This window comes from Onychostoma macrolepis, chromosome 07, assembly GCF_012432095.1.
Source record: "Onychostoma macrolepis isolate SWU-2019 chromosome 07, ASM1243209v1, whole genome shotgun sequence".
Classification (NCBI taxonomy): domain Eukaryota; kingdom Metazoa; phylum Chordata; class Actinopteri; order Cypriniformes; family Cyprinidae; genus Onychostoma; species Onychostoma macrolepis.
Genome location: NC_081161.1, coordinates 35,951,480 through 35,964,441, shown reverse-complemented (window position 1 = coordinate 35,964,441; position 12,962 = coordinate 35,951,480). Strand labels below are relative to the sequence as shown.

The 12,962-nt window shown below is 36.5% G+C and overlaps 2 protein-coding genes and 1 long non-coding RNA gene across 3 annotated transcripts; 1 reads left to right on the top strand and 2 right to left on the bottom strand.

Annotated features, from left to right (window-relative positions):
* Positions 1-7,152: 7,152 nt before the first annotated feature.
* LOC131544403 (uncharacterized) lies at positions 7,153-8,247 on the bottom strand. The gene is made up of 3 exons (XR_009272127.1): positions 7,870-8,247; positions 7,592-7,712; positions 7,153-7,245 (listed from the first exon to the last, which is right to left on the bottom strand). It is a non-coding gene; the product is annotated as an uncharacterized LOC131544403 (long non-coding RNA).
* A 263-nt stretch (positions 8,248-8,510) lies between these two features.
* ufsp1 (UFM1-specific peptidase 1 (non-functional)) lies at positions 8,511-9,758 on the top strand. The gene has a single exon (XM_058782641.1). It carries the CDS (start codon positions 8,606-8,608, stop codon positions 9,347-9,349), a length of 744 nt encoding a protein of 247 aa, XP_058638624.1. The 5' UTR covers positions 8,511-8,605; the 3' UTR covers positions 9,350-9,758.
* A 724-nt stretch (positions 9,759-10,482) lies between these two features.
* On the bottom strand, positions 10,483-12,498 carry si:dkey-85k7.10 (endonuclease domain-containing 1 protein). The gene is made up of 2 exons (XM_058781675.1): positions 12,069-12,498; positions 10,483-11,064 (listed from the first exon to the last, which is right to left on the bottom strand). The coding sequence occupies exons 1-2, from the start codon at positions 12,384-12,386 to the stop codon at positions 10,483-10,485; spliced, it is 900 nt and encodes a 299-aa protein (XP_058637658.1). The 5' UTR covers positions 12,387-12,498.
* Between the last annotated feature and the right edge of the window lie 464 nt (positions 12,499-12,962).

The window sequence follows — 12,962 nt, the reverse complement described above, 5'->3', positions numbered from 1 at the left end:
TATCAGATCAACTTCCTGTTTTGGAATGGGATTAGTCTTTCATTGTTACTCACATAATATCTGTTTTCTCAAAATAAATAGCGCACCAAAAAGGGTTAGGACGGCTTCCTCTCAAGGCAACTTACAACGATCCTTTAACTGCATTTTCCACTGTATACTTCCAGACAAGGGAGGTAACACAAAGAAACAATACTCATAACTGTGTCCCTGTATGCTTGTTAGAACCCCTTTTGTTTAGGGTTTGATAAGCAGTTCTTCATATTCATTCAGCAGACCTTTACATTAGTAAGAATTAGGTTCTGTTTAAATATATGTATATGCAAATATAGATAGATAACAGGTTGTATGCCAGTTGTAACCTAGCGCCTTGGAGATCTCCAGCCAACAAGGAGACTTTGGTTTTGCAACCATCCGAGATGTTCCGGGGAACTATCCTCAGAGATGTTAAAAAGGCAAGTATAAATAGGTGAAAAGAAAACATTCAGAGGTTATTTTGCAACTATAAAATTAAATTAAAAGTGAAGTTATAAATTAAAGTTAATCACAATAAGGATATATACATCAGTCACTTTATTAGAAGCATATTCCAGCATCCCTCCACCACATGAACTCTACCCTTCACTGTTTAAAAAAAATAAAAAAATACTGGCAGCTCATTACACATCATCCATTAATTTGACAGACCTTTGCGTTAACTCTAAACCACAATGCAATGCAACGTAAAATTCAAAATACTAGTGAAACCTTTAAAAAAATAAAAACAGAGAAATTCCTTCAAATTATGTATATTTTGCCATTTTTTAAACAGATTTTGTTTAGAGTGTTACTACTTATTTACATTAATTAATTACCAGGGGAACTTAAACATCATGAACCACCCTGAACCACATAATCTGTTTACTTCTTTAACAGCAAAGAACCTTTAACATTCATGGAACCTTCCCATTCCACAAAAGGTTCTTTAAAGTGGGAAAATGGTTCTTTAGATTATTAAAATGTTCTTCTTGTTTCAGAAAAGTTTACTGAAATGTTCTTTGGGAAACCCAAAATACTCTTCTCTGGCATCCCTGTGAAAACCCTTGGAACCCTTATGTTCAAGTGTGAACTTTATTTGTAGACCAAATTTTGAATCTCTGGAAGTTGTTTCAGATGTTGGCTCTTACAACTGTAATCTAAAATGAAGGAGAAAATGTATCAGTACTACTTTATATTGTCTGGTAAATGGACAAATTTGACCCTGGGCCACAAAACCAGTCATAAGTAGCACGGGTATATTTGTAGCAATAGCCAACAATAAATACATTGTATGGGTCAAAATTATCGATTTTTATTTTATGCCAAAAATCATGTTCCATGAAGATATTTTGTAAATTTCCTACCATAAATATATCAAAACGTAATTTTTGACTAGTAACATGCATTGCTAAGAACTTCATTTGGACATTTTTTTGCACCCCCAGATTCTAGATTTTCAAATATAATATATTGTCCTATCCAAATAGAACAAATGTTGTCCTAACAAACCATACATCAATGGAAAGCTTATTTATTCAACTTTCAGGTTATGTATAAATTTCAATTAAAAAAAAAAAAGGCCCTTATGACTGGTTTAAATGTAATTGGTACAGAATAGTGTAATCCAGGAAGGTAAAGTGAGTCTATCCAGGAAATCAGACTGGGTCACTGAGAAGACAAAGAGTGTACAGAGTTCAAAGCTACTTAATTTACCCTCAGGGATCAATAAAGATTATCTATACATCTCTAGAGGGCACTCACAAGAGAGAATCTCTATGGATTTTGTCTAAGGCCCAAAGGTTACTTGTGTGGGGGGGCAGAAAATTCACAGCCAAAAATACTAAGCTGAAATATATGTCTGTTTCAGTAGTCAGTCTTAAATAAGTTTCCTTTTAGTGCATCAACAGAAGAACACATTTTTTTTACGTGCGGCACATGTATTTCATGTGCCCTTTCAAGCAGGTCTGTTTGTTGAAGCATGACAGAATAGAGGTTGTTAGGGCAACAGTTGTACAATGTATATGATTCCAAGTATATATATACACACTCATGAGGCCCAACTCCTCTCAATTCTAAGGATAATCGATAAAACAGCCTCTCTATTTGTTTAAATGCTTCCGCAGATATGAGAATATTTTCTTTTCTTGTTTATAAAATATCACCACAAACCTCTTTGCTGTTTTACTTCTAGTATCTATCTCTCTATGTTTGCTTCTAATATCTTTACCTGTTTGCAAGAGATATTAGACACAATCACTGTATAGTATTTCGTCTGTTTCAATAGTTGTTTGCGCACACACACAGCCAAGTTCTGCATCGCTTACTCTCTTTGTGATAGATGTCATGCTCTGCAGCTCACAAAACTATAAAAACTGTTTGGATATCACTGTTTATTATTTCTTCTGTTTTAGTAAACATCACAATAATAAGGCGTTTGCACACATGCAGACAATTTCTGTATTGCCTACAGACACCATGTTTGTTGTCATGGCTCTAAATCTTTTTAAATCATTTGTCGCCTTGTTTGATCAAACTACTGTTTGCTCTGCCTGAGCCAAACTGAGAGCAAAGAGAGACAAGGTACGTGCTGTGGAACATGTGTAATGGCTGGGGAGGGGGCGAGGGGCAGGGAAGTCTCGGCATAGTGACTCCGAGGCTTGGACCCTGTCATTGAAATTGGGATGATTAAAAAAGAGAGGGGGGTTATGTGTGGGAGGAAGACCCAAGGACACCCTCCCCTTTTTACTAGTAAACAAAAGACAACCAGAAGCTGGCGATGCAGAGATGAGGAGAGAGAGCGAGTGAGAATAAGGGGGAGGTCTGCATAGTAAATAGAGAATGACTCTCTAGATTCCTGAATGGAAAGAGAGCCAGATCAGGCTCCTTGTTTGAGGTCCAGTGGCGCGCCACAAGACAGGAAACTTTCATAAAAGAATAGGGGACGGGGAGGTCGGAGCCACTAAGGTGGCCTGTCGGAAGTTATTGTTTCTGAATAAGAGGCATCCTGAATTAATAATCTTGAGTTCAATGGGTAAAGCTTTCTTTCAGATTGTTTGCCCTGTTAGTGATTCTCTTTATAGTCCTGTTCAAAAGTTTTGGTCAGTAAGATTTGATTTTTTTACAACACTTACAATAGTAAGTTATTTTTGGCAACAAAGCAGCATATTAAAATAATTTCTGAGGGGGTCAGGTGACACTAAGGACTGGAGTAAAATCTGCTGAAAATTCAGCTTTTCCATCCTAGGTATAAATCACATTTTAAAATATATTCAAATAGAAACCAGTTGAAATATTCTTACAATTTAAAATAACTGTTTTCTATTTTAATACATTTTAAAATATAATTAATTCCTGTGATGGCAAAGTTGAATTTTCAGCAGCCATTACATCCTTCAGAAATCATTCTAACATGCTAATTTTGTGCTCAAGAAAACAAAAGTATTGTTGCTTTTACTTCTTAATATTTTATGAACACTGTGATATACAACCACACACTTTCACCACAGATTAGGGTAAAGAAAATAAATTAGTTTTATATTTAGCAAGGATGCATTAAATTGATGAAAAGTGTCATTTAAAAAGCACATTTACAACCTGAATTCTGGAAATGTTGGGACGTTTCTTAAATTTGAATAAAATGAAAACTAAAAGATTTTCAAATCACATGAGCCAATATTTTATTCACAATAGAACATAGATAACAAATATTTAAACTGAGAAATGTTACAATTTTATGCACAAAATGAGCTAATTTCAGATTTGATGCCTGCTACAGGTTTCAAAATAGTTGGGACGGGGGTATGTTTACCATGGTGTAGCATCTCCTCTTCCTTTCAAAACAGTTTGAAGACATCTGGGCATCGAGGTTATGAGTTCCTGGAGTTTTGGTGTAGGAATTTGGTCCCATTCTTGCCTGATATAGACTTCCAGCTGCTGAAGAGTTCGTGGTCGTCTTTGATGTATTTTTCGTTTAATGATGTTCTCTATAGGTGAAAGATCTGGACTGCAGGCAGACCAATTCAGCAATTTTGCATCGTCCTGCTGGAATACACGTCATCTGGAGGGGAGCATATGTTGCTCTAAAACCTTTATATACCTTTCAGCATTCATAGTGCCTTCCAAAACATGCAAGCTGCCCATACCGTATGCATTTAGGCACCCCCATACCATCAAAGATGCTGGCTTTTGAACTGAATGCTGATAACATGCTGGAAGGTCTCCCTCCTTTTTAGCCCAGAGGACACGGCGTCCATGATTTCCAACAAGAATGTCAAATTTGGACTTGTCTGACCATAGAACACTTTTGCACTTTGAAACAGTCTATTTGAAATGAGCCTTGGCCCACAGGACACAATGGCACTTCTGAACCATGCTCACGTATGGCTTGCTTTTTGCATGATAGAGCTTTAGTTGGCATCTGCAGATGGCACGGTGGATTGTGTTTACCGACAGTGGTTTCTGGAAGTATTCCTGGGCCCATTTAGTAAGGTCAATGACAGAATCATGCCGATGAGTGATGCAGTGTTGTCTGAGGGCCCGAAGACCACGGGCATCCAACAAAGATCTTCGGCCTTTTCCCTTATGCACAGAGATTTCTCCATCAAAAGATTCAGAGAAACTGATGTTATGCACTGTAGATGATGAGGTTTGCAAAGCCTTTGCAATTTGACATTGAAGAACATTGTTTTTAAAGTATTCCACAATCTTTTTACACACCCTTTCACAGATTGGAGAGCCTCTGCCCATCTTTACTTCTGAGAGACTCTGCCTCTCTAAGACATCCCTTTTATGTTACAGACCTGATGTCAATTAACTTAATTAGTTGCTAGATGTTCTCTCAGCTGAATCTTTTCAAAATTTCTTGCTTTTTCAGTCCTTTTTTGACCCCGTGCCAACTTTTTTGAGACCTGTAGCAGGAATCAAATTTGAAATGAGCTCATTTAGTGGATAAAAGTGTCAAATTTCTCCATTTAAACACTTGTTATGTTATCTATGTTCTATTGTGAATAAAATATTGGCTCATGTGATTTGAAAGTCTTTTAGTTTTCATTTTATTCAAATTTAACTTTCTATTCATCAAATAATCTTGTAAAAAAAAGTATTAGAATGATTTGTGAAGGATCATGTGACACTTCAATTCAGTTGGTTTTAATTTACATAGGGATGCATTACAAAGTGAAGCTCCAACTCTATTTCAACATAAGGGTCTGCAGGCCAAAAGAGGAAACCTGCAGATTATTTGGCAGTGTTCTCCCACACACAGCCTGCTGGTGGCTCTACTGATTTAAACAACCTGACTGATTGTTTCAGGAAGACCCTTTCCTCTTGCCCTGGACCCTGCGACCCACCCTTTAATCTCCAGCTATAAATATCATACTGCTCTTTAGGAGGTGTTGGGATTTTAATAGACTGGAAAGAGCATCATTTACTGATAAAATCTGCACTCTACAATGATAGACTGCCAGCTTTTTCTGGCTGTAAGCATATAAGGATAGTTCTAGCTTTGGCCTTTGCTCTTTCAATCAGAAAAAATATAAATATAAATATAAATAGAAGTCTTTATTATCTTTAGCTCTTCAACTGAAGCGAATAACATTCTTTATTTCAGAATTAAATCATTATTTTTCTTCATTCAAACAAAATGTCTTCAATAAATTTCAGTGTCATTTCACATCAAACAACCATCATTCACCAGCTTAATTCCCCCCCCCCCCAATGCATATTATTTACCATTTGTACAATTATACTGATTACATGCAAAATGCAGTTGTCAAACAGTCTCTGGACATTTTTTGAAAACTTTCAGTTAGCACAAAACAGCATTTAGTCAAAAACATGCTGTGCATAAAGTCACATAGCGTACATTTCCTTCAACACCAATAAACAAAAGAACATTTTAAAATTAGTTGATAGGCTTGTGTGTAATCTGCTACCGCTAACATAGTTATTGTTGTTAGATCAGTACTCCTTGTTCTAGCTGTGGACCAGTCTTAAACAGCAGATACATGCTAATCATGTCACTATGCCGAATTCACAGTTAAACCATTTAGAGAATGACCGACAGCTTGCCAGTGAACAAAACGAAATCCTGAGGTCACTTCATGAATGAAGTCAGCAATAATTAAACAACTGCTGAAGCTAACAGAGAAGCCAATAATGCAAGTGTCTTACATAATATTACATAAATGTTCACAATACACATCAACAAAAGTGTTAAACCTGTGAGCTTAGTAAGATTTTGGCAACAAACATTTTCAAAAAGTGGCAACACTTAAGTTAGTAACTCCTGTATGCTATTTTCATGCAATGTTTAAGGAATAAAAATGTACACATTCGCAATAAAATCGCAGAAAAGTTGGATGCAATAAATGTGCAATTCGATCTGACACTGCCAGCCTCCACTTACCTACAGTTATCCGTACAGTCTTGTGTCCAGCTTGAATCATAACTACACACCCACAAACAGTGTGACCTCTTTAGGTACAGGGTTTTATTCTTTCCATTCTAACCACTGTATTTTGCATCAGGGGCTTGATATTTAGGTTAGTTCTGGAATGTCTTCCATCTCCAGATTTGTGTCTGATCTTAAGTGTTCATCTTTATTCTATCTCAAGTCAAAACATTCAATTTCAGGCCAGCATTCATGTATCCCTTATCATACATTGTTTATTGTAGTCTATTCTTTGACCTTGTGATCTGTTTTTATGCATGTTTTTCTGTGTTTCTGTTATCTACCTGCTGTGTCTTGACCTTGTTTTAGGTTTAAATCCCTTTCAGTTTAATTGATCTTTTTGCATCCACTAAAGCCAACCGTTAATAAATTATAACAGTTATTTTGGGGAAATATTGTAACTTTAATCCCTGTATTTTATTTAAAAAAATAAATATTTGGCTACTGGATTGTACAGCTTCAAATGTCTACCATTTCACAATAGGCCTCCTGTATATGGTAATGGCATGGGACATTTTTATGTAAAACAGGATATTTATTTTAATGATTAAAATAACAAAAAGCCATATCATGCATAAAGTGCCTCATGCAGCAAAATGCATGAACACACATAATAGGTCAAAACCATTTGTTTATACTCGTACAGGCTTTTTTCTTTCCTTGACAATGGCATCCAGAGATATTTTGGGGTTTTTTCCTGCTTTGGAGCCTTTATTAGCAGAGTGATGTGTGATACTACTGCCAGTGTTGTTTCTATGGTTGCATAGGTCTTTGTTTATCTTCATGTGAATGGAAAATGGACAGAGGAGTGTTAGATTAGTGTTTCTGTCCATAAGGAAACAACTTAGAGAAACAAAGAGATTGTAAGGTCCAATCAAAATGTTTTTAAGATAATAATAAAACACACAACAAGGGGAACAAATAAAATATCAAATACATTATTCCCTAAAGCATTATTCAAGACACATGATCTTTGGACAATCAATCAGACACTGTAACATGATGCGTTACGATACAACATTCAATGCACAGAATGTTCATCTCTAGGTTGGCATTTACTGCAAAACCAAAATTTCTAATTAATTAATAAACATACAGTATGTCAAGTAACAGAACGTAGATTACCTTATTCATAGCAATGGCCAAAGCCAGCAGTGCTCTCCAAAGCCAGAGTCGAATGGATCTAATGATATTTCCCAAAGAACTGGCTCCCCCTACTGATGAACTGGCGATATCGCTCCAAACACTTGTGGTTAGGGGATGATTAGGGCATAATTAGGGGATGTATCTTTTTGTTAAACATACCAAATAGAAAATAATTTCAATTATTTATCAACAACTTTCGAATGTTTGAAATTCGAATCACGAACAAACGAATAAATGAACAAATCAATAGATCTTACCAGTTCTTTTGATGAAATGTTCAAAATGATTTACATGTTTTAATCAGCCTGTCAGTCCATCTTCAACGGTTATACTGTTTCAACATTTCACTCACTTAGGCTACTGAATTGCAATTTATTATTACTTTGAGGCTTTCCCGCCATTGAGCCAAACTGTTTCAAGTGAGGAATGATTCCATGTGTATTTCACTTGTTTCGGATCGGCGAAGTACGACTATACAAACAGTTCTGCCACAAAGCGGCTGCTACATATTTAGCCTTTATCCCAAATTAGGAGAAAAAAACAATAAAGTACTCATTTAAACATAAAATAAAACCCGTTCCTGTTTTATTAACTGTATTTTCCTACATCTAATTTTAGTGTTATCACTCATATCCACTCTCATCAATTGTCCAAAACGTTTAATCATAAATCTCAGGGCTGTCTCGCACACCGAGCCAGCAGTAACGTTACTTATTATTTTTACAATACCCAGAGCTGTATTTATTGACGCTATTCGTTGTTTATTTAATGTCCATTATTATCATCAAACTTCAGTGTGTGTAAAACCGTGTAAAACACAAAAGATTCGGGAAAATCCCGAATTTGAGGCGGAACTGTTTTAGAACGAGCTCATACACCAGAGGGAAGTGTTTCATAGATGGACGTCTGTGTCGAGATGAAACCACATGAAACGTTCATTCGCATTTTTAGTGTGTGAACGGTAGCTATCGACGCTTATATACACGCACAGACATGGAAAGCGGGACACATAAGAAAACTGAGTGTATAGATTGGGGCAGACATGTTTGTGGACAAACTCTGATGACAGCCAATAACGAAACATGGAAGGATACATTAGTAAAGAACGCACATGATGGGCTACCTCAGCCATCTCCAGATTGTGACAGATGCTCAGTGATATCAGGAGAGTGCCTCTATTATCATTATGGTTGTGATGGCAAGGATGACATAGGTTGGGGTTGTGGATACAGGACTATTCAGAGCATGGCTTCATGGTTGAGTTTTGATCCACCTCTCAGTGTGAGCCGGAGACACCCACCTAGTCTTTCTGAAATACAACAAACTTTGGTGGAAATAGGGGACAAACCTGATGCATTCCTGGGATCCAGGGAGTGGATTGGGACATTTGAGGCAGGTCTTGTTCTTGACCAGCTCTATGATGTTCCCTGCCGCATAGTGCATGTGCGGTGTGGCAAGGAGCTTGATCAAGCCGTAGAAGATCTTCATGACCACTTCCTTACTTGTGGGTCACCTGTTATGATGGGAGGAGACAGGGACAATTCCTCTAAGGGGATCTTAGGTGTGTGCACTGGTAAACGGGGGAGTTACTTGCTTGTTATGGACCCTCATTACTTTGGCTGTCCCTTGGATAAAAAGTCATTGCAAAGTCAAGGTTGGGTTTCATGGAAAGCAGTTGGTTCTTTGGATCAGTGCTCTTTCTACAATCTTTGTCTCCCTCTTACTACTAAGAAGTGACAGTGTTGGCCTTTCTCCCCTTGTCTACACTGTGATCTGTATGTGAGGATTTTTACAATATGCATTGTCTTAATCCAGAGATATGAGTGGAACAAGGACTATTAGGTTAAATATCCTATAAAATGCACAGTTTCTTTATGTAGCTGCCTTATTTGGCAGAATTAGTAATTTTCTGTTTCACCCAATCACATGAATAAAATAACTAAATAAAAATGGAATTTACATCCATGCTCATTTCTGTCTTGCATTAACATGTGCCCCAAAGCTGTCACAGCAAGAGCAAAGTAGTATTTGAATGTCATACCATGATAACAAACTGATAAATGAACCACATGTGACTTTTTTTATTTTAATATTTATTTCACAGATGAGACTTGTGTTAACAGCATCCTGAAGTTTGTCTGTTCTGTTTACATTTATAGTTATTTAATCTCATTAATTTACTCAAAATTTGCTTTAGCTTTACTTAGATGGGAAGTACAGCATGTTATACAACACACCAACATCTATAGGCTCTAATAAAGGTAAAGATCATAAATGAGGACCAGAAATGAAGCTTAGTTGTCTTGCTGAAATTTTTAGCACATAGATGTAGTTCATTTCTAAAAAATATGTTTGTCCCAAAGAAAATTATATCAGCTTGTATATTTTATGTTTGATGTGGGGGGGTTTACATGCCTTAAAGTGATAGCTCATGCAAAATTGAAAATTCTATCAACATTTACTCACCATCATGTTGTTCCAAACCTGTATGAGTTTTTTTCTTCTGCCGAATACAAAAGAAGTTTTGAAAAATGTGGGTAACCAAACAGTTGCGGGTCTCTATTGACTTCCATAGTATGGGAAAAAATACTATGGTCAAGGGGGACCAATTACCCACATTCTTCAAAATATCTTCTTGTATGTTCAAGAAAAGAAATAAACTCATGCAAGTTTGGAACGACATGAGGGTGAGTAAATGATGACAAAATTTTCATTTTTGAGCGAACTGTTCCTATATTTCACTGAATTAAAACATTACCATTCATTGTACACAAATGCAATGCATATGTTTTTATAATAAGATAAATGTAATATCTGCAATTCTTATGATAATGAACCCCTTGGATCGGTTCATTATCCAATTCTAATCTTTACGCATCTGACACACAGTCACTGTAAAAGATCTGGAAGTTCTTGTCCACCTCCATTTTGCCCTTGAGAAACTTCTCCAGATTTTTGATAGGAATCTCCACCATGTGGTTGTTCACACGATCATTAAGACCATAGGCGCCGAACGCTGGAAACTTATACCGCTCTGAGTAGGGAGCATTGTGATCGTAATCTGTGCAGCAATAGGCTGTCCACATGAACTCTGGGATGGCGACACGATCTAGGTTATCACGTCGAATCATATTACCTGATGTTGTCACCCCAGTGATCACATAAGCCTTTCCGTGACAATAATTGTTGAGCCGTTTGCGGGTAGCCTCTACCTGTGTGCTCCAGGGACCAAAATTGAACTCCCTTATCAGGGGAACTACATTGGTCAGTGTGTAGGTGGCAGCTTTGTCCAGCGGGTCTGCCTGATGCTCATCGGGGTTCATCTGGCCACGTTCATATTGCACTACATCAGCGTAGTCTTCTAACACGGCCTGCGTGTCTTCAAAGTTTTTGTGCATTAAGGAAGACTGAGGAAAGGGTTCCATGTTACTGCTTCCTTTCTCAGTTGCCAGCTGTGCAAAATGAGAAATGCAGGTGATGAAAATGTGATTAAAATGGGTTTAGATTCTCAGATCCAAGAAGAGAAAGAAGAATAAACACCCTTGTAAAAGGTCATGATTACAATACCTAGATCACATTAAAACATTTCAGGAGAATAATCATTTTAACATTGAAACTGATTATTTATTTATTTACTTATTGCTAAGTAATGTAACCATTCTAATGTTGAGGAGTGAGATTTTATGTTTTTGAAAGAATGGAAAGAAGGCGTTATGCTCACCCAGGCTGCTTTTATTTTGATATTTTTATTTTTATGTTAGTAAAATTTGATTTTTATATGTTAGAAAATGTAATTAATTCCTGTGATGGAAAATCTGAATTTTCAGCAGCCATTACTCCAGTCTTCAGTGTCACACGATCCTTTAGAAAGCATTCTAATATGCTGCTTTCTGGTGCTCGAGAAACATTTTTGTTGTTGTTATTATCAAAGTTGAAAAAAATTGTGCTGCTTTACACACTTAAAATAAAGGTGCTTAAAAGGTTCTTTACAGCGATGCCATAGAAGAACCATTTTTGGTTCCAAAAAGAACCATTCAGTCAAAGGTTCTTTAAAGAACCATCTCTTTTTTATCTTTTTATAATCTGAAGAACCTTCTTTTGTCACAAAGAACCTTTCGAGAAACAGAAAGGTTCTTCAGATGTTAAAGGTTCTTTATGGAAACATTTAGGCAAAAAGGTTCTTCTATGGCATTGTGAAGCACCTTTATTATTATATTATTGTGGAAAATATGATACATGACACAGGAATGTTCCAAAGAAACACAATTGAAACAATAATAATAATAATAATAATAAAACATTTTACAGCATTTTTGCATTGCAAATTCTGTATTAATTTATTGCATCCTTGTTGAATAAAAGCAACGATTTCTTTCTAAAAAAACTGACCTCAAACTTTTGAACAATTGTGTACATACAGAATATGCTAAATGTGTTATTCTTAGCACACTCTCACCTGTGGTTCAAACATCCAGGGAATGTCTACCCGTTTCTCCCCATCTGATTTCTTGAAGGTGTATGCTGAATAGATGGGGATGTGTTTTTTGGGGTCGTAGAGGGTAACAAAGCGAGGCTTGTCCACATAGCGCTGGCAGATCTTCTTTAGGGAAGTACTGAAGTAACCTCGAGGTGGAGTGCCCATATAAAGAAAATCCTTACAGCGATCTATTTGGGAGAAGTCATCCACCACTCCGGCTTGTGATCTTAATATCAAACACATCAGTGGGATCAGCAGGGTTCCAAACCGGGACCAGCAATAGACCGTGAGCTTCATGTTGTCCAAAAGACTTTAAATTGTTGTCTTTCTTCTTTGTAAAATGTTCTTTGTAATGAAAGTATCACAAAAAAAGAATTTCAGAAAAAAATGTTGCTCCTTTTTCTGTGGCTGGTTTATTCACTGTCTCCAATTGACTGTCTTTATCTCATTTAAAATTGACTGACTCTTCACTGGTAGGTGGAGAATAAAACGAGAGCCATTGAAAATTCTAATGCAGAGTACAAAGTACATGCAAAACCATGTTCGGATAGTCTGATCTACAATAATTCAAACTTCAAAACTGATAAGATGAACTTCAATGTGCCATTATCTTCATGTACATGCAAATCAGCAAGGTAAATTTGCTCACTGCTGGCCTAATGTTCAATAGCTCCTTAAAGTTGAATATTATGGTGGCCGAGAGAGCTCAACACGCTGCAACTTCAGAAAACGCATGCAAATAGAAAAAACACCTGCAAATTAAGAAAACAACTTTGTCAATTTTACAACACACGTGCTGCAAATGCTCACAACACAACAAAATAAAGAATTTCTTCACTTTTTTAGAAGTTTCTTTATTTGTTTGTGTTGTGA

Bases quoted from the DNA above. Each gene is read 5' to 3' on its own strand.
- ufsp1 (XM_058782641.1), top strand. From the start codon at position 8,606: ATGGAAAGCGGGACACATAAGAAAACTGAGTGTATAGATTGGGGCAGA.
- si:dkey-85k7.10 (XM_058781675.1), bottom strand. From the start codon at position 12,386: ATGAAGCTCACGGTCTATTGCTGGTCCCGGTTTGGAACCCTGCTGATC. The intron at 11,065-12,068 runs GTGAGAGTGTGC...CATTTTGCACAG, and splicing joins CCTGGATGTTTGAACCACAG to CTGGCAACTGAGAAAGGAAG.